Source organism: Homarus americanus, unplaced genomic scaffold (genome assembly GCF_018991925.1).
Source record: "Homarus americanus isolate GMGI-L3 unplaced genomic scaffold, GMGI_Hamer_2.0 scaffold31037, whole genome shotgun sequence".
Lineage (NCBI taxonomy): Eukaryota > Metazoa > Arthropoda > Malacostraca > Decapoda > Nephropidae > Homarus > Homarus americanus.
Window position 1 is genome coordinate 4,750,556 of NW_024722227.1, and position 22,370 is coordinate 4,772,925.

At 42.5% G+C, this 22,370-nt stretch overlaps 1 protein-coding gene across 1 annotated transcript in view; it reads left to right on the forward strand.

Annotated features, from left to right (window-relative positions):
• The window catches only part of LOC121862321, a 99,738-nt gene that overhangs the window by 15,030 nt on the left and 62,338 nt on the right, over positions 1-22,370 (forward strand). The window contains exons 3-6 of the mRNA XM_042360492.1: positions 6,228-6,458; positions 8,076-8,256; positions 17,205-17,346; positions 18,498-18,691. Of these exons, the coding sequence (XP_042216426.1) occupies positions 6,228-6,458; positions 8,076-8,256; positions 17,205-17,346; positions 18,498-18,691 (748 nt within the window). The remainder of the gene's footprint in view (positions 1-6,227; positions 6,459-8,075; positions 8,257-17,204; positions 17,347-18,497; positions 18,692-22,370) is intronic.

Here is a 22,370-nt window from a genome sequence, read left to right on the forward strand (position 1 = left end):
TATTAGTGATGTTAGTAGTGGTGGTAGTGCTAGTAATTGTCGGAGTTGTGACATTAATGGTTGTAGTAGAGGTGGCTATGGTAGTGGTGGTTGTGGTACTGGTGGTGGTTGTAGTGGTGGTTGTAGTGGTGGTTGTGGTAATGGTGATGGTTGTTGTGGTGGGTGTGGTAGTGGTTGTTGCGGTGGTTGTGGTAATGGTGGTGGTTGTTGTGGTGGGTGTGGTAGTGGTTGTTGTGGTGGTTGTGGTAGTGGTGGTGGTGGTTGTTGTGGTGGTTGTGGTAGTGGTGGTAGTGGTTGTTGTGGTGGTTGTGGTAGTGGTGGCGGTTGTGGTTGTGGTAGTGGTGATAGAGTTTATCAGAATATTTTGTTATGTTTGACTAAAATCACGAAACCGAAAATGCGTGTTTTATATTTAATATATTTTAAACTGAACTCTCTCTCTCTCTTAACACCACCTGTGGGAGGGCTGGAATTACTGGAATTAACAACTGGCCATCCACTGTACAAACTGAATTAGTTGCCATACTCACAGCCATTAGATTTTTTAAACCAGTCACTGACAGTCCCGTCGTTACTGATTCTATCCTCACTACTTGCCCTTGACACACTCAACTCTGAAGCCAGACACAAATATGTGTACCTTGCTGACCGGGGTGTCAAGATCAAACTGTTGTGGATCCTCTCTCATAGGCCTCAAAGAACATGACAGAGTTGATGCCCTCTACAAACTCGCGTCTAACAAAGACACTGTTGAATACAGTCTGGGTCTGTCAAAAAGAACCCTTAAAACTGTAATCAAGAAAGAACTTGCTGATGAATTTGACGCAAGCAGAGAAGTGCAAACAGGCAATGGTCAACCCATTGTTTACCATGATGAGATGTATCAAATGAAACATGTGTATGGAGCAAGTAACAAAATCACTAGATGTTGTAACCGCTCGACTAAGGTTAGGATAAAAGTACCTCTGGCAGCATGTTCCTCGGGCAGATGTGGACAAAACTAAATATAAAGTGTGCAGTCAAACACTACTTCCTAGAGTCCTAGACTGTGAAGAGATAGAACGTTGTAGGGACAGGCCCAAGCAGTACGTGTGAAATGTCACAGCAATTTATTTCTAATGGTCAGATAGCTGACATACCCTACTCTGTAATATTCAATGCCATAATATCCTGACCACGGGGGTCTTTTATACACACCCTTTGTGACCTCTTCTCTGTAATCCTTTTGTGCTACCGCTCACAGGATGAGAACAGTATGCACAAGAAACTAGACGCTGTACGTGGCAAAATTCATAAACGAATTTCTCCACATCCCCTTCACACTACCACACACACACTACTACCTACCACACCAGTCAAACACACACACATGCTTCTCCAAACACTCCATCATACACCACACCACCCCAAACACACACACACACACACACACACACACACACACTCTCTCTCTCTCTCTCTCTCCTCTCTCTCTCTCTCTCTCTCTCTCTCTCTCTCTCTCTCTCTCTCTCTCTCTCTCTCTCTCTCTCTCCTCATCTCTCACACACACACACCTGTGCCTCTCTCCCCACACACACACACACACACACCCACACACACACCCCAACACACACCCCAACACACACTCTCTCTCCCCCACACACACACATCACACCACCCACCCCACACTGCACTACACCCCACAACAGTAAACACCATCTAATCGACCCTGAATTAATGTTCTTGTTGGTACAGGAAACCGCAACATCCTGAATTAGGCAGAACTTCTGTACCCTGGAGCCTTGGATGGTATAATACTTGGTCAAGTCCTTGGAATACAGGGCGTCATATATACAGGGGCAGTGGGTACAGGCACTCAGTTTAATTATCTGTGTAGGTCAGGTACAGCCTCCAGTTACAGCTGCAGGTTAATGATATCTGTGACCAACACCTGACACCCTCTGTTACTTAAGATATTTCATAACTTTTGTAATATAATCCAGGACTATGATTATTTTTCTGACCCATAATGGCATTGAAATTATCCTGAGACTCTACCTAAATCCATTTATTTTTACTTAGATGATGATATTATTATTGTTATTATTATTATTATTATTATTATTATTATTATTATTATTATTATTATTATTATTATTATTATTATTAATTATTATTATTATTCCATTTCCTCAAATTCTCATTTGTTATTCGTCTTTGTTTTCGTATTTTTCTTCTTTTAATCTGAGCATTTTTGTTTGTTTTTCATAATTCTTACCTCAAAGTTTATATCAGTCCTGCTCGCGTTATTTATAATCTTGTTATGCTTCTCTTCTCGTTCCTCTCACCCCGTCTTCCACCTCCCCACCTCTTTTTCCTCCTCTCCTTTTCATCATCCTCTTCTCCTCCTCTCCTCTTCGCTTTCTCCTCCTCACCTCTCCTCTTCCCTCCCCCCTCCTCTCCCCTTGTACACGTAACAGTAAAACTAGGGACCATGACCCTGAATTATAGTTTAATGTTGAATTTACAGTTCACATAGTAGTAGCCGCCGTGGGATGTACGTGGAGGGGCGTAGAATTAGCGAGAGGGGCGTGAAATTGGTGGGAGGGGAACGTGGAATGGTTAGGGGGTGCGTGGGATGGTTGAGAAGTGCGTTGGATGGTTGGGAGGTGCGTGGAATAGGGCTTGGCTTAGCCCTGTTCGTTCCTAATCAGTTAAGATGTTCCTTTATTCAAACTAAATTCTATAGAACCCATTTTCTATGATAGTAATACTGTTTATATCAGGACTTCGAGGCTGCCTAATAGATCCAATTAAAATTATCATAGTTTCCCCTGACCCGTTTTCTATGGAAGCTGAAAATTAACAAAGCACTGGAGTCTTTTTGTTGGAGTCTCGGACGTTGATCCTCCTCCGTCCATTAATCACTCGGAGGATTAGGAGACAAAAAATAATACCTCAGGAGGAGATTAAGACTAATTAGCTCCACGGGATAAGAAATGTACAACTGTGGATTATTTGAGTCTAATAATGTTAATATTCTTCTTAACTGGAGTAACATGTTAACTGTCTCACTTGAAGTTACGACATAATGATGGATTCTCTAAGGACCGTTATGTTCATTTTCCTCGTCTTTTTATTGAGTTACGAGAACGATATGTATAGTTTCAGTGCAATTTGAACGCCATTTTGATCTCAGTTTCAGCTCTGTAGGTTAAAGAAACGAATTAAATACACTCATACATCTATAGCTGCGAGGAATATTAACTTACGAACCTGTGAGAATCTTTTCCCTCTAACATGTATTTGTGTTTATGGTAAATTAGAGAATTGTCTTATCTATTAAGTAATACAGAAACTATTTGTGAGTTTATTAATATATACTGTAGGTATTACATACTAAATAGTTTTGTGTGTGCTATTAGACTTACTGTAGTGTGTGTGTGTGTGTGTGTGTGTTCGTTCTTCTTCTTTTATGGGGTATTGCTGGAATGTAAGTGTCAGGTACCGTCGTTATAAAATGACCACAACACACACACACACTCTCTCTCTTTCTCTCTCAGCAGGTCGATACCGTTTCTATCAATTATTCATACCAGCAGTGTAAAAACAGGACATGTATTGTACTATACTGAAGGTGAGGACATGAGTGGGGAGAACCAATAGTAATGCTTCTTGCTGATGTCCTTATTTTTTATTGGTTGTATGTAATGATTGCTTATGGGGAAATTACCTCGTTTTCTTTGACTTAATTACCTATTGGCTGGGATGATACTCTATTTTCCTTCCAAGTCTTATACGGGATTCTTCTAACACCGAATTCAGCTACGATCACACGTTTACTTTTGCCCTTCAAGGTGTCACGTCTTCTGGACACACACACAAACACACTAAATGTAGAAGTGACATTTAAGATAGTCACTTTAACCCAAGGTGTGAAGACTTATGTGTCCTGGGCTGTCAGTAGTTGATATAATTGTTGATAGCTTGAGGATGTTTACCAGCTGTGGATAGTTGCTCTTTGCGGTTATTTCTTACGCTGGTAATTGAGAGTCTACTGTATGTGCAGTTGTATACTCTCCCCACAATGTATCGGCTCCTTTCCTCATCGATACAATGAGTCACAATGGACGAATATTTCCGATCACTAATTGTGATTCCTGCATTATGTTGGTAGTCCTGCCTTCCTAGTATCTGTGAGATTGCCAGATTTTATTTCTGGTATTTGTTGTAATTATGGTGAATCACCGTGCTCCATCTTTAGTAGAATAATATAATGATGTTAATGTAGCGAAAATATATCACCTGCAGTCAAATAGTGGGTGTTTACTGATGGAAATCCATGACCAACACTAGTACCTGAGACTCATTGGAAAACACAGCTTGTACTGACAGACATCGTCTCATAGTGTGTATCAGATAATGTTCTGTTGCCAGCAAGAATCATGAGATGATACATTATACTGTATTCATAGTTGTTACCTCATCAATTTAGGCAGAAATAATATCGAAATGCAGTCAATCATAATGTCAGTATAATTGGATATGGCAAATGAATGTAATATCGGGTCACAGCGTTTCATATTTCGTTTGAAGTGATTCCATTGTAACCTCGGTTCATGAAAACATAGTGACGTTATATTCCTATTTGGTAACCCATCTCCTGGGGCTGAAATAGTACCTAAGGTGCATAAATCAGCGGGGTTACTCATGACGTTATTGGTTTTGCAAATGGTATCACAATTCATCCTATTTCATTACATTATGTAGAGAATAGGTTGTATACTGCAGATATCATGGTGATTATCAGGTGCAAGAAGAAAGAACTCACAATCAGATATACCAACCGAACCAAGACTGCTGTGGCCTTGTTACTGTGTTCATTTTTTCCAAATACATCAGGCCTAGGGGAGCCGATACTTTTTGTGGAGAGGATACATACATACATACATACATACATACATACATACATACATACATACATACCAGGCTGTGCAAATTAAAAGTGACCGGCAGCCTCGACGTGCCAGGACTAGGGGCCAGAGAAGTCATTTTTCATGTCCATGTCCCCGGCACTTGTCTGGCGGAAGAGCTACTGTAGTATTTTGAGAGGAAAATATGGAGAAGAGAATTTATCAGGTGCTGCGTGACCTCACCTTCCAAAACATGTTAACCAGGGCGAACTACTGGATATCTAGTGGTGGTGATTTATCTCTTCATTGCCCTCCTCTAGTCGGTCCGAGATAAAGGTGAGGAACCACCAAGCTGAGAGGCTGTAGACGTGAGGTGACAGAGTTATGGGGCTACCGCACTGACACACAATAAATATGAATGTTTTAAGATATTAATTTGAATTTTCACCCAAAAAAGAATCCAAGCAAGCAAATTTCCTCGAAATATTTGTCAGGGAAAGTAAAAAAAAAAAATCCTGGTAAATAAATTTCAAAAGTCACTTGCCTGGGACAAATGAATGTTCCACATAATCTGCACAACCTGATACATGCATTCATACATACAGGCATGAGTGTACTGTACCTGGCAACTATAAATTAATAAATATACAACATACAGCAGTATGTTTTTATTTCCATGTATAAATGTATACTGAATAAACGGGACAAACACATGACATGTAAACAAGTGTATTAGTGTGTGTGTATGTGTGTGTGTTGACGTGACTGTATATTCATGTAATTGCCCATGTCTGTGTACAGTATATGGGTGTGTTGCTGCAACTGTGTTAGTGTACGCGTTATACAGTATATATATATATATATATATATATATATATATATATATATATATATATATATATATATATATATATATATATATATATATATATATATATATATATATATGTATATATATATATATAATATGAATATAGAGTGTCCTAGTCTGGGGACGTAAGGAGGTGGCATCTCTCCAGGAATTAAAGAGGTGATGGTTGCTCCCGCTTGTCCTTGGTTCCTGGAGCAGATGGCTCACTTTCAGAGGATGGGTCATTAAGTTTATCGAGGAGACTGGCCTCCAGGAAATATGAGATAGTAAATATTGTAAGTAAAATTTTAATTATTATAAATGTTTGATATAATTTTAGGCCATATTAGTTTTAAATAGAAAACCTTTAAGTGAATACGGCATTACATGGCTTAAAATATTACGTCACCAGATGAACTATATACACAATAATCTCTCTCAATGTTGCCTTTCTTCACTCACTCACACTTTCCCTCTCCCTCCAGCCTTCCCCATGCAAAAAGAAGAGTCTCCTGCCCGCCTGCTTGCGTGGGCGTGTTCCCTCCGACGAGAACGTGTACAGCAAGACCCAGTCCGCCCACACCTCCCCCGCCCACCGCAAGACCCAGGCCGAGGAGATCGACTATGAAGACGAGACCTATTTTAAGAGGCGACCGAAGACCATCTGCTACACTGACCCCCGCAGGCTAGCCTCCCTGGATGACTCCCTCTCCAGGGTGAGTGAAGGAGGGAGTGGAGGAGGAAGGGAAGGGAGGAGAGAGGACAGAGGGGAGGGAAGATGTAGTGGGATGGATATGTAACAACTAGTCATATGAAAGTTTTGTATGTGAGTCAGTCAGATAGGATTGAGGTAACTGACAGGGCTTAAGGCGTTTGCCAAGAAGAGCCCGATGCCGCACCCTGTCCAAGAACACTGTGTTTATAGCGGGAGAACACAGTCAAAATAATAGGTAGGGAGAGAGGAGATGTACAGAATGGTGTGGTCTTAATGAACCCCATGTTGTATTAGAGATGAATTCATATTTATAGCAGGATTTTCTTTATAGTCATACCACATTGTATCTCTCCTGACTGACTCGACTGGATTTTATTTCCCAAAAGAGGAGTTTTATTTTTTTATCCATTTTTCAACCAACCTCACATTAATGCAACTCTGATCAAGATTTAGTGAGCAATTTTTCTAATTTGATTGAGATAAAGTTACTTGTTTGTGAGAATTTGTCCTAACTTGAGAAACAACAAAAAGTGTGGAATAGTGGTTGGCTTTGGAAAATCAGGGATAATATTATTCCTTCTACACTCGCCTTTATGATATTCCTGTGTGAGATTTTGTTTTTCTTACAGTACCTACGAGGGAAATTTATCTGTGAGGTAGATGAATGTTCAGTGAATGTGAGGTGAAGGGAAGGGATGATTAGGGATAACCTGAAGCTTAGTCCCCAGCTTATTAAACCTGATGATTAAACACCCTAATGCTACCTGGGGGTTAGGTTAGGTTGGGTTACATACACATCTAACCTAGCCAAACCAAAGCAAACTAGACCTAACCGTACCTATCTTAACCGCACCTAACCAAACAAAGCCAAATTAAACCTGACCTGACCAAAGCAAAACCAAAGTATAGTTAATTTCCATTCTCATTTGTCTCTAATTTGTCTTCAACTCAACCTTAACTCTTCCATGCTTAATGGGGAATTAACGCATCATATGAAGATCTTCCCCCAAAGTATCCAAATCGGAAGATCTCCTCTGTACAGATCATATGAAGATCCTACCCCCCAAGTAGGTTTGGGGGGAGGTTAGGTTTGGTTAGGTTAGGTTTGGTTAGGTTAGGTTTGGTTAGGTTAGGTTAGGTTTGGTTTGGTTAGGTTAGGTTTGGTTAGGTTAGGCTTGGTTAGGTTAGGTTTGGTTAGGTTAGGTTTGGTTAGGTTTGGTTAGGTTAGGTTTGGTTTGGTTAGGTTAGGTTAGGTTAGGGGGGGGTGGATCTTCAGATGAGCGCGACTGGGCTTGATCATATGAAGATCCTCCCCCCCCCCCAAGTAGGTTTGGGGGGGGGAGGATCTTCATATGATCCGAATTAACTTAGGATTTTCTGAGGATTCTCATCATGTCTCGCGTGTGTGTGTGTGTGTGTGTGTGTGTGTGTGTGAGGTTTCTATATTAATATTTTTCTCTTCTCTTTTTGTTTTCCTTTTTCTTTCTGTCTTGTCCTTATCCCCCTTATTTTTCTTCTCTTCTCCGTCTCTTTCTACCCATCACCCCCTCCCTTCTCTTCTCCTCAACTTCCATTACCCCCTCTTCCTCCTACTTATCCTTCCTCGTCCCCTCAACAGAGTGGTCGTGTCCCCCGGCCGAGGTCTGAGGTCGCCCCCAACACCGCCTCGCAGTACGACAGTTACCTCTCCGACGATGCCCACCCGGACGACGCCGCTGCCAGACGCCCGACGCAGCTCGCCATTACCTCCAGTGAATACCATTCCACCGAGATATTTCCCGAAGATTCTACTAGAGAAGGTATGTTACCCTAGGGAAGGTGATTTGTCCTAGATAAGGCAAATAAAATCTTTTGTCCTCAGGTAACTCAGTTGATTTCCTCGAAGGTAAATTCTGTTTAAATTTTAAAATAATTTGTTGTTCAAGGATCTATTATTATTATTATTATTATTATTATTATTATTATTATTATTATTATTATTATTATTATTATTATTATTATTATTATTATTATTATTATTATTATTATTATTATTATTATTATTATTATCTGTATTTTGTACACTAAGAGAAAGAAGTAAATTAGAAAAGAGATAAATGATATAATTGAAAGTAAAATACAATAAGAATTCGAAGAAATAACAGAAGTAAGAGGAAGTGGGGAAGAGAAAGACATTAACCAGAGAGCAAAATTAGTGTGTGTTTAGGTGGTATAGATGGATGAGAGGAAGGAAGGGGGAGGTATGTACAGTACTCCCAAGACAGAGCCATGTGCGTTAATGAGTGGCTAGCATAACATCGTATAGTGTATGGTGAAGGAGGTGATGGTGGTGGGTGTTGATGGTGATGCTGGTGATGGTGGTGGGTGTTGATGGTGGTGGGTGGTGATGGTGGTGGGTGTTGATGGTGGTGGGTGTTGATGGTGGTGGGTGGTGGTGCTGGTGATGGTGGTGGGTGTTGATGGTGGTGGGTGGTGATGGTGGTGGGTGGTGATGGTGGTGGGTGTTGATGGTGGTGGGTGCTGATAGTGATGGGTGTTGCTGGTGAAGGTGATGGTGGTGGGTGTTGATAGTGATACTGGTGATGGTGGTGGGTGTTGATAGTGATACTGGTGATGGTGGTGGGTGTTGATGTGATGGTGGTGATGGTGGTGGGTGTTGATAGTGATGGGTGATGCTGGTGAAGGAGGTGATGGTGGTGGGTGATAGTGATGCTGGTGATGGTGGTGGGTGTTGATGGTGGTGGGTGTTGATAGTGATGGGTGTTGCTGGTGAAGGAGGTGATGGTGGTGGGTGTTGATAGTGATGCTGGTGATGGTGGTGGGTGTTGATGGTGGTGGGTGGTGATGGTGGTGGGTGTTGATAGTGATGCTGGTGATGGTGGTGGGTGTTGATGGTGGTGGGTGGTGATGGTGGTGGGTGTTGATAGTGATGCTGGTGATGGTGGTGGGTGTTGATAGTGATGGGTGGTGGGTGTTGATAGTGATGGGTGATGCTGGTGAAGGAGGTGATGGTGGTGGGTGTTGATAGTGATGCTGGTGATGGTGGTGGGTGTTGATAGTGATGGGTGTTGCTGGTGAGGTGGTGGTGGGTGTTGATAGTGATACTGGTGATGGTGGTGGGTGTTGATAGTGATACTGGTGATGGTGGTGGGTGCTGATAGTGATGGGTGGTGATGGTGGTGGGTGTTGATAGTGATGGGTGATGCTGGTGAAGGGTGATGGTGGTGGGTGTTGATAGTGATGCTGGTGATGGTGGTGGGTGTTGATGGTGGTGGGTGTTGATAGTGATGGGTGTTGCTGGTGAAGGGTGATGGTGGTGGGTGCTGATAGTGATACTGGTGATGGTGGTGGGTGTTGATAGTGATACTGGTGATGGTGGTGGGTGTTGATAGTGATACTGGTGATGGTGGGTGTTGATGGTGGTGGGTGGTGATGGTGGTGGGTGTTGCCAGTGATGGGTGTTGCTGGTGAAGGAGGTGATGGTGGTGGGTGTTGATAGTGATGCTGGTGATGCTGGTGATGGTGGTGGGTGTTGCCAGTGATGGGTGTTGTTGGTGAAGGAGGTGATGGTGGTGGGTGTTGATAGTGATGCTGGTGATGGTGGTGGGTGTTGCCAGTGATGGGTGATGCAGGTGAAGGAGGTGATGGTGGTGGGTGTTGATAGTGATGCTGGTGATGGTGGTGGGTGTTGATGGTGGTGGGTGATGGGTGAAGGGTGATGGTGGTGGGTGCTGATAGTGATGCTGGTGATGGTGGTGGGTGTTGCCAGTGATGGGTGTTGCTGGTGAAGGAGGTGATGGTGGTGGGTGTTGATAGTGATGCTGGTGATGGTGGTGGGTGTTGCCAGTGATGGGTGTTGCTGGTGAAGGAGGTGATGGTGGTGGGTGTTGATAGTGATGCTGGTGATGGTGGTGGGTGTTGCCAGTGATGGGTGTTGCTGGTGAAGGAGGTGATGGTGGTGGGTGTTGATAGTGATGCTGGTGATGGTGGTGGGTGTGCCAGTGATGGGTGATGCAGGTGAAGGAGGTGATGGTGGTGGGTGTTGATAGTGATGCTGGTGATGGTGGTGGGTGTTGCCAGTGATGGGTGATCAGGTGAGGAGGTGATGGTGGTGGGTGTTGATAGTGATGCTGGTGATGGTGGTGGGTGTTGCCAGTGATGGGTGATGCAGGTGAAGGAGGTGATGGTGGTGGGTGTTGATAGTGATGCTGGTGATGGTGGTGGGTGTTGCCAGTGGGTGTTGCTGGTGAAGGAGGTGATGGTGGTGGGTGTTGATAGTGATGCTGGTGATGGTGGTGGGTGTTGCCAGTGATGGGTGATGCAGGTGAAGGAGGTGATGGTGGTGGGTGTTGAAGTGATGCTGGTGATGGTGGTGGGTGTTGCGATGGGTGATGCAGGTGAAGGAGGTGATGGTGGTGGGTGTTGATAGTGATGCTGGTGATGGTGGTGGGTGTTGCCAGTGATGGGTGATGCAGGTGAAGGTGATGGTGGTGGGTGTTGATAGTGATGCTGGTGATGGTGGTGGGTGTTGCCAGTGATGGGTGTTGCTGGTGAAGGAGGTGATGGTGGTGGGTGTTGATAGTGGTGCTGGTGATGGTGGTGGGTGTTGCCAGTGATGGGTGATCAGGTGAAGGAGGTGATGGTGGTGGGTGATAGTGATGCTGGTGATGGTGGTGGGTGTTGCCAGTGGGTGCTGCTGGTGAAGGAGGTGATGGTGGTGGGTGTTGATAGTGATGCTGGTGATGGTGGTGGGTGTTGCCAGTGATGGGTGATGCAGGTGAAGGAGGTGATGGTGGTGGGTGTTGATAGTGATGCTGGTGATGGTGGTGGTGGTGCCAGTGATGGTGATGCAGTGGTGATGGTGGTGGGTGTTGATAGTGATGGGTGATGCAGGTGAAGGAGGTGATGGTGGTGGGTGTTGATAGTGATGGCTGGTGATGGTGGTGGGTGATGATGGTGGTGGGTGTTGATGGTGGTGGGTGCTGATAGTGATGCTGGTGATGGTGGTGGGTGATGATGGTGGTGGGTGATGATGGTGGTGGGTGATGATGGTGGTGGGTGTTGATAGTGATGCTGGTGATGGTGGTGGGTGATGATGGTGGTGGGTGATGATGGTGGTGGGTGTTGATAGTGATGCTGGTGATGGTGGTTGGGTGATGGTGGTGGGTGTTGATGGTGGTGGGTGTTGATAGTGATGGGTGATGCAGGTGAAGGAGGTGATGGTGGTGGGTGTTGATAGTGATGCTGGTGATGGTGAGGATGTTAGGTGATGCTGGGTTGTGTGACGACAGGGGTAAACTAGTAGTAGTAGTGGTGGTAGCTGTTGTAGTAGTGGTAGCTGTTGTAGTAGTAGTGGTAGCTGTTGTAGTAGTGGTGGTAGCTGTTGTAGTAATAGTAGTGATAGTTGTAGGTTTTTTATTATTAATATACAGGATTAGCCCACTCAGGCACAGGTGAATGACCCACATCAGGGCCTGGGGGCGAAAGAAAATAAATACTGTACAAAAAATTAAGAAAGAAAGATCAATAGTCAGAAACAATGTGTGTACAGTATGTTGTGTTGTCAAAGTAAGAGAAACAATTGAGACCCAGCAATTGTGTGTAAATGAGGCAGAAAGTCAGCTAAGCAACCCGGGACTTGGTCACAATTTTTGTGATGCCATATGGCAGCAGGGTCTACCATTAGTTGCAGTAGTTATATTAATAATAGTGAGAGTAGAGGGTTGTAGTAGTAGTAATGATCATCATCCTCATCATCATCATCATCATCATCATCATTATTATTATTATTATTATTATTATTATTATTATTATTATTATTATTATTATTATTATTATTACTGGTATTAGTCGTGTTCTTATTGTTGACTCGAGGTTGGTTGAGATCATTCTGCCTTGTTCACTCCGAGTCACTTACGTTGCTAAGTTTAGCCACTTAAGTTACTTCTGGGTAGCTGAACATAGCGGAAACTTTGGTCGTAAAGACAAGAGCACTATGGAAGGGAGGAACGTGTGTGTGTGTGTGTGTGTGTGTGTGTGTGTGTGTGTGTGTGTGTGTCTCCTTTAGAGCAAACAGACGTTCAACTCGACACACACAGACACACTCAACTAGACAGGCAGACAGAATGCATACAGTTTATATTGTCAGACATATTACACACACATCTAGACAGACAGACTCATCTAGACATAAACAGACATACTCATATACACAGACAGACAGACAGACACACTTTACTATACAGACAAATTTACACTTACTAGACAGACAGACAAACAGACAGATCTACACTTGCTTAGACAAACTGACAAACGTACCCTGAACCAGACAGACAGACAGTCAGGGTCAACAGTGCGACAGTCTTTCCTCATATATTGTAGTTTCATCGCCGGCGTGAGATGGAAGGAACCTCTCCTCCACGACACTCATCTCCAGTTATAGGGTTAACCAGAGCAATATAAACACTGCACCGCGTAGAGTACATTCCACGGTCGTTGTCAGAGTGAATATACTGGGAGTGTGTCGTGAGTGACTATAGTACACTGAACTATAGAGCCAACAGTTGAACCAGTACTGTACCTGTTGTTAACAAGCGACAAACAAAGAGTGAATTGGTCCTAACTGACACAAAACGATGAAATAATGGTTAATTGAGACAAACATTGTTTTGTTTTGATTTGACGGTGAAAAATATGTTTGTTTTGTGTGTGTGTGTGTGTGTGTGTGTGTGTGTGTAAAATAATAATAATAATAATAATAATAATAATAATAATAATAATAATAATAATAATAATAATAAACGGTTTATTAATAGAGTTGCAGCCGGTGGTTGAAAATATACAAACTTACATGTGATTTAGACATAATAATATACGTTCAATACGTTTGCAGGACTGTACAGTACATAAATCAGGAGCTGTTTATTATTTTAACAATAAATGGGATGGTGCTATTCTTATATCTATCAGTGCGGGCTCTTATGGGCTGAATTTTGTTGTAGTGGCGGACTGCGCGAGGTGGGGCCGGGGACTGCCAGTGGCAGTAGGTGGCGATGCCGAGGATGGTGCAGTAGTCAACTGCCAAACCTTGCTAGTGCGTGGTGGTGGAGGTCACTGAGGGATGTGTGTGTGTGTGTGTGTAGGGTTGAATCAATTATTTTTGGAATCAATTACAATTACAGATATAATTAATTTTCCCAACTTTTAGCAACAATTACAGTTACCTTCAAAAGTTCTGTTACATTATAATAACTCTCCTAAAGTTCCAATTGAAAGTACACATAATTACAGTCGACCTAAACTATATATCCAAAATTGATCATCATTTTTTATAATTACGTCATCTGGAACGTCGAATTGTGAAAATAAGCCAATGGTAACCCCTCATAGATATCAATACTTTATTTCACCGTTACCTTTGACCGGAAGTAAGTGACCCAAGTTGGGCCCTTATGGAGTGAAAAAAATCCCAACAATATTGAAGGAGCTGATGTGGTAGCACACCTCATCAGCTCTCTTGTGAGTCTTCAACGAGTAGAGAATTGGGATCGCTTCCTTCCGGTAGAGCGGTGGATCACTCTAGAATGGCACAGCTCCTTCTTCAACATAGTGTTTTAACAACGCTGTGTTTCCCCCTAATGCTCCTGGCTGTCGTTCCTCCTGACTCCATGTCGATGGTACGAAGGAGAAAAACCTGGGCCTCTTTAACTCTGGCGATCTTCTGGTTGAAGAAAGAAACATTTTTTCATATTCATCCTCCTCTGTTGACCACTCCTGGGCATCCTTCGCGTTTTCGATCATCTGCGTGACATCGCCAAGCACTTGGTCTTTCTTCCCCAGTGACTGCAGCTACTACAGTTTAAACCCGGGACCCAGAAAACAGTTGCTTGAATATCCCGCAAATGTAAGGATTGGTCCAGCCTCTGCTGCACAGATTCCAGCAGGACCTCAGTCAATGATTCACAATACCACAATCTCCCATTGTCAGGGCCAGAACCAATTAGTTGCTGCAGTAAATACTTAAGTTCCAGAGCCAATGGTTCAATGGCTGAAACCGTGATCATCTTTTTCCTCTCCACGACTCACACAACGGGTCAAGGACACGAACAAGCTCCTTCAAGGCAGAAATCTCCATCGGTGTCGATTTCTTGTCCTTTCTTTCCCTTTGTCCTTCTTTTCACTATGCAATATTCACTTTGTAGATTCTTTACCGGTGGCTTCAACATTTCCATCGCGAATTCCATCCTGTCTTATTTTGAGTCTGAAGAATAGCTTTAGATCAAGGGCGAGGTGCAGCCATTGTCGACATTCAAATTGAGTTGATCATGGAAGCAGCTGTCTGCAGCGTGGATGCTTAGGGTGAGGTTTTTTATTTCGGGTTAGGTGAGTCCGTCCTTCACACGGAGCTGCTGGGTAGGCACCAGTAACCCACACAGGGGGAGGAAAGAAAAGCACTTCTTGCATATTCATCTGAGTCAAGATATCGAGGTTAGGACCATGTACTCCTACCTGATCCCATACCATGTACAGTGCAGTGATCTCATAACCTAAGCAAACCCCATGGTCTAGGATTTGGGATATGGTTAATCAATTTAATTTCTCAATTATTATTAAAATTATAATTTAAGAACATTTAACTATAGTTAAATGTTCTTAAATTATAATTTCATAATCTCAAATATATCAAATTACTATTACACAAATTTTTGGAATTCATAACATTTTTATTCAAATGCAATTACTCCGTTATACTTCGAACCTGTTTGTGTGTGTGTGTGTGTGTGTGTGTGTGTGTGTGTGTGTGTGTGTGTTGTCCGCGCGCCTGCACTTAAACTGAGATTTCTTCGAAAAAATATATTGTTTTTGTAAGTGACCTAACAACTAAGCCCCTCTCCTGCCCACCATCACTTTAATCAGCATTTCATTGGCTCATAGTTGCTGAGAAGTTCACCTAGCAACCAACAACCAATCATCTGATAGGATTCCTGACTGTTGCTAAGGACGCCAGAAGGGAGGGGGAGTTTAGGCAGTAGGTCAACTGCCGTACTTTGTAGGTGGTAATCCGGATGAGACACCCACGAACGCCTGTGGATGTCAACACTCGCATACATAACTGCTCTCTCTCTCTCTCTCTCTCTCTCTCGTAAGCATCGACATTTATTCTTGCATAAAAATAACAGGAAAATGAGCCAAAGAAAGAAAAAGAAGAGCCAAAGAAATATAGAAAGAGAAATTAAAAGAAAGCGGAAAGAAAATATCCTAAGGTTTTATTCCCAGATTAAAAATGAATATATGATTATTTCACACACAAACACGCACGCACGCACACACACACACACGCACACACACACACACACACACACACACACACACACACACACACACACACAATAAGCGGAGAGTGCAAATATTGCTCGTAAATGTAATACATCAATAATTCCGTTTTTTCTGTCGTTTTTATTCGTTTTACGTTGTGACTCACTTTTATTAAACCGTTTGTTCTACATTTTTATTGACTGTGAATGTAAACACACACACACACACACACACTACTTTGTTGTCACTCAGAATCGAGTATGTCGATCATCCAGCTGTGATACAATAATATTGAGTTATTAAAGGTGTCACCTTGGTTGGTGAGTTCTGAGGTGACTCGAGAGGCCGATACGGGACCGGTAGGGCCGTTCACAGATGTTGCATGTGTGGAGGGCTACATCTAGTGCGGTAGAGGCGGCTGCAGCGTCTTTCCGGAGCTTGCGCTTGTCTGCCTCGATATGCAGTCGGGCTAACTCGAAAGTATTGACACCTTTTCGTGTGGTGCTCCCCCAATTCCATGAGGGTAACATGGCCAGTCCAACGTAGTTGTTCATGGTAAACAACAGGTCAATATCAGGTCACTTAACAATGTCAGGTCAGACGAGAATAAAACACACACACACACACACACACACACATATATATATATATATATATATATATATATATATATATATATATATATATATATATATATATATATATATATATATATATATATATGTTTAACGCTGATATATGCTATATTTATCATTTATATCTGGGAGTCTTACAAGTGTCTCGGTAATAATATAATTGTTCTTTATTAGCTGTAACATGATGTACTGGTGGTCACATGAGGAAGATAATATACACATTTGAAACCATTATATCGCATATTGTTATTGCCATAGAGAATTACCATTGCAATAACTATATATATTTGCTTTCACATGATGTTGACTGTGTGTGCCCCTTTGTTTCACCCCAACACAACCTATACTGTATCGCTGCCACCCACTTAACAGATTACTCTATACATCAACAATACTCTTCTGTCAAAATGTGTATATATTTTGTAATATAAATTTAAAACAGTGATAAACGTGGCAACATCTAATATGTATTTACCAACACCATGTTATATGTAGTAATCCAGATGATACTAAATGTTAGGTAATACTTCCTTGAGATAAATGTATAGTATTATATATCAGGTGCCTACAAGAGAGCTCAGACCCTCACTTGGTTCAGCCATGTTAATATTGTTATTATTGTCCACTCTGTATTTGTATTTTTCTGGCTAAATAAACTGTTTTATTATCAATATAACCACTGTAACCTAATGTGACCCACCATTATGACCCATAAAATAACCTACCATTTCTAACATATTAACTTGACCTATTCTTGTAACCTACTCAACTGACCTACCATTCTGACCTCTTTACAGGCTACACGTTGCGGCGGACGGCCTACACTCAACCTAACACCCCTGACCTGGGTCACTCGGCCAGGTTCCGGCAGGCCACTACCCCAGAAGCGTTCCTGGACGACCGGCCACAGAAACACGTCAGTTTCCAGAAGGCCATGAGGTAAGGTTAGCTTGGGTCACTGTTGGCTTAAAGTGAGGAAATCTTAGGTTACTGTTGGCATGAGGTGAAGGTCATTTTAGGTCACCGTTAGAATGATGTGAGGTTATTCTAGGTCACTATTACCTTGAGGTGAGGTCATCTTGGGTCACTGTTAGGATAGAATAAGGTCATTCTAGGTCATTGTTAAGGATATTTAATGATTGATTCTTACCTACAATTACGAATGATATGTTAGTTAATGAATGAATGAGTGAATTTGAGTGAGTGAATGAGTTAAAATGAGTGAGATAGTTAGTGTGTGATCGAATGAGAGAGTGAATGAGAGTTAACGATTGTGAGTTAAGAATATGATTGAATGAATGGGTGAAAGTGAATGAGAGAGCGAGTTGAATGACTGTAAGTGAATTAATAAGTGATAGTGATTGAGAGAGTGAGTGAGTGAGTCGCGTATAGAGCTAGCTAACGCACCTATTACCTCGGGATATACCCAGAATATACACAAAACATACCTTAATAAATTGCCTAATAACAGATGGGCAGGAACAGGTGGTGAGGAAGCTGGTATCTGGCTGCCTTGTGTTTCAGCCACTTGACAGACACACAGCTGGCCATGGCGTATACAAAAGATGGTTATCTCTCTCTCTCTCTCTTACTCTCATCTCTCTCCCCTCCTCTTACCTCTCTTCTCTTCCTCTTACCTCTTCTCTCACCTCTCTCCCTTACCCTCCTCACCTACTCCCTCTTTTCTCTCTATTCTCCCATTATCTCTCTCAGCTTCTCTCTTTGTTTTAGTCTCACACACACACACAGACTCTTCCCTCCCTCCTTCATTATATCTGTCCTTCCCGAGCTCCTCCCCTCCTTTATTCTCACCACCTCTCCCCTTCCTCCTCCCCACACTGGTTGACCTCTGTCCCAACCCTCCACTGTAGTTAAGAAATTACCACCATTATCCCCACAATTTTTTTTTACAATTTGACCCGCGAGGGGGCTAGTTTATTGGGCACCCCCTTTGCATCCTGTGCTAGGCGAAGCGCAAAAGCGTTTACAGCGCCCAACAGGGAAGAATGCGGAGTTCACGCTTGCCTTCCACCACCACCACCACATCTCCACTTCACTACTGAGTTAACCTTTGACCTTTTTTTTTCCAGCCGGTCAGCGACGGTGGGGGGACTGGAGGAACACATGGGGCTGACCTTTGAGGACAACGGGAGGGGGGCCGGCAAGTCTGGGGGGTCGAGGAGTGAGGAGCGGTTGCTGGACGGTCGACGCTCGCCTGACTACGTGGAGCAGCGGGCCCTCGACCACCTGCTGGCCCCTGTGCTCACCAAGGCTCTCTTGCAGGGTGGGTCAACTGTCTCACTTTCTCTCGCCTCACGTGTCTGTCTCATCTCATCTACCCTCACCTGTCTCACCTGTCATCTCACCACACCGATCCCCCTCATCTACCTCACCTACCTGACTTCATCTCCCTCACCTTATCTCACCTCACCTCACCTCCCCCCCTCACCTACATGATCTCCCTCACCTTAACTCACCTCACCTCCCTCCCTCACCTCCCTGATCTCCCTCACCTTATCTCACCTCACCTCCCTCCCTCACCTCCCTGATCTCCCTCACCTTATCTCACCTCACCTCCCTCCCTCACCTCCCTGATCTCCTTCACTAACATATATAAGACTTGGTTTTGTAGTTATATTGGCTATAGATAGTTTGATGATATAAATGTTATCCTCTTTTCAGGCATACACACCTGTTCTCTCTTTCACGCATACCTGTCATGAACACAGGTATATACACTTGTTTTCTCCCTTTCACACACACACACACACACCTGTCAAACACAGGTATACACATGTACTTTCTCCTTCTCACACACACATACACACACACACACACACCTGTCAAACACAGGTATACACATGTACTTTCTCCTTCTCACACACACACACACACACACACACACACCTGTCAAACACAGGTATACACACGTACTTTCTCCTTCTCACACACACACACACCTGTCATGAACACAGGTATACACACGTGTTCCCCACATACCTGTCGTGAACACAGGTATGCACACGTGTTCCCCCACACACACCTGTCATGAACACAGGTTTAAACACATATTCTCTCTCTCTCTCACACCTGTCGTGAACACAGATACACACACTTGTTCCCCACACCTGTCATGAACACAAGTATAAACACGTGTCTCTCTCTCTCTCTCACACACCTGTCGTGAACACAGACATACACACTTGTTCCCCACACACCTGTCACAGCCATAAGTGATATTATCGACATTAATAACCTTGTAACCTTAACTTTTAATGAACAGTCAATGGCCACACGTGAACAAAAAAAAACACACACCCACCTGTCACTCAATTCACCCCAAACCACAGATGACGTCATTCAGGTAACTATTTTTCTTGTTAATATTTTTTGACACATTATCTCCTCTGTGTTATAAACCATACAATATAACTTCAAATAAACTTCAATATAATTAAAGTTTAGAAATTGAATAAGTTTCTATGTCACTTTTCATGTTAATTTACTTTATGATGTCATGGGAAGTTTTCAATGATTGTAGGCATATTTATTATTATTATTATTATTATTATTATTATTATTATTATTATTATTATTTTGGTCTTTGATATTAAGTGTCATCTTTCTTTTTACTCCTATTTATTTATTATATTATATGTTGATTTCAGGAGTTACATAAACTGTATATATATTCAACTGTTTTTCTCTGATAACTTTCCTGTGTTTCTGTCAAAGTTTTTCAGCCAATTATCTTTCTTTCATGTGATCTATCAATACAGTATTATTATCTAATCTATTTCTCTGCCTATTTATCAGTATATCAGTCTGTCTCTATCTCTGTCAAAATTCTTATTTATGCCTATCAGATAGTCTATCTCACTGTCTATGTCTGTCAACTATGACACTGTATGTCTGTCTCACAAACAATCCATCTTTCTGTAAGTCTGTCTGTCTGTCTGTCTGTCTGCTAGTTATTCTACCATTCTGTCTGTCAACCAATCTCTTTATCCATCTTTTTGTTTCTCTGTCTACCTGTGTCCGTCCGTCTGTCTGTCTTAGGAGGAACTAAAATAAATTTGATCTCTTAAATAATTGGTTTGTACAGGGTGTTTACAGGGTCCCTTGGTGTTTGTGTTTACAGAGTCCCTTGGTGTTTGTGTTTACAGAGTCCCTTGGTGTTTGTGTTTACAGAGTCCCTTGGTGTTTGTGTTTACAGAGTCCCTTGGTGTTTGTGTTTACAGAGTCCCTTGTTGTTTGTGTTTACAGAGTCCCTTGGTGTTTGTGTTTACAGGTCCCTTGGTGCTTGTGTTTACAGAGTCCCTTGGTGTTTGTGTTTACAGAGTCCCTTGGTGTTTGTGTTTACAGAGTCCCTTGGTGTTTGTGTTTACAGAGTCCCTTGATGTTTGTGTTTACAGAGTCCCTTGGTGTTTGCAGAGGGTCCCTTGGTGTTTGTGTTTACAGAGTCCCCTTGGTGTTTGTGTTTACAGAGTCCCTTGTGTTTGTGGTTACAGAGTTCCTTGGTGTTTGTGTTTACAGAGTCCCTTGGTGTTTGTGTTTACAGAGTCCCTTGGTGTTTGTGTTTACAGAGTCCCTTGGTGTTTGTGTTTAGTCCCTTGGTGTTTGTGTTTACAGAGTCCCTTGGTGTTTGTGTTTGGTGTTTGTGTTTACAGAGTCCCTTGGTGGTGTTTGTGTTTACAGAGTCCCTTGGTGTTTGTGTTTACAGAGTCCCTTGGTGTTTGTGTTTACAGAGTCCCTTGGTGTTTGTGTTTACAGGGTCCCTTGGTGTTTGTGTTTACAGAGTCCCTTGGTGTTTGTGTTTACAGAGTCCCTTGGTGTTTGTGTTTGTCCCTTGGTGTTTGTGTTTACAGAGTCCCTTGGTGTTTGTGGAGTCCCTTGGTGTTTGTGTTTACAGAGTCCTTGGTGTTTGTTTACAGAGTCCCTTGGTGTTTGTGTTTACAGAGTCCCTTGGTGTTTGTGTTTACAGAGTCCCTTGGTGTTTGTGTTTACAGAGTCCCTTGGTGTTTGTGTTTACAGAGTCCCTTGGTGTTTGTGTTTAAAGAGTCCCTTGGTGTTTGTGTTTACAGAGTCCCTTGGTGCTTGTGTTTACAGAGTCCCTTGGTGTTTGTGTTTAAAGAGTGCGAGTTCGGTTAAGTAGTTTTGTTGTGTCACATCACTTGTTTATATTATTTATTAATTTATCCTTTACTCATGTCTCTTTAAATGTTTTTAGCCATAATTTTGTAACTGTTACCCTCTAGTGTCTCAGCCATTTATGTCTCATGGCTTTGTTGTGTCTCATGTGTACAGAGGATGTTCATCATCTGTGATATAAATGCCCAATGTTACTTCTTATTGGTCATCACTCTCAAACTCTATCTCTGATACTTTCCTATTGGTCCTATCCTCCATGACGTCACATTCTTTGCAGCCTACTATTGGTCACTTTGTACATGACCTCATTGTTTTTTAATCCCCTTTTATTGGCCACTTCTTCCATGACATCACATTCTTACACCCTGGTATTGTTCACTTCTTTTATGACATCATTCTTTTTTGGTCACCTTTTACATTACGTCATATATTGTCTCCTTTTATTTACGCCTCACATGACGTCATATTAGGTGTCCTATAACTGGTTACTTACAGAGAGGTATTTGCAGCGATGAAGTCACTTATAACACTGTTCCAGCTCCAGGACTTACACACAATGTTAACACTGCTAACCTGCCAGAGCTGCGCATGCGTGTGTGCGGCTGAGCTTGTCACTGGCTATCTCCTAGACGCACATCCTCACCTACATCACCAACACGTCACTTGTGTCTGAGAAACTCACTGGTTAGTGAGCTCATTATCTTCCACCAATCAGCGAATATCTCAGACCTTGTGACGTATAGCACATCACCTCCGCCTCACCCGACACCCATTATCACACATGTGCGTAGGTTTAAGTGTTAGCTTGAGGT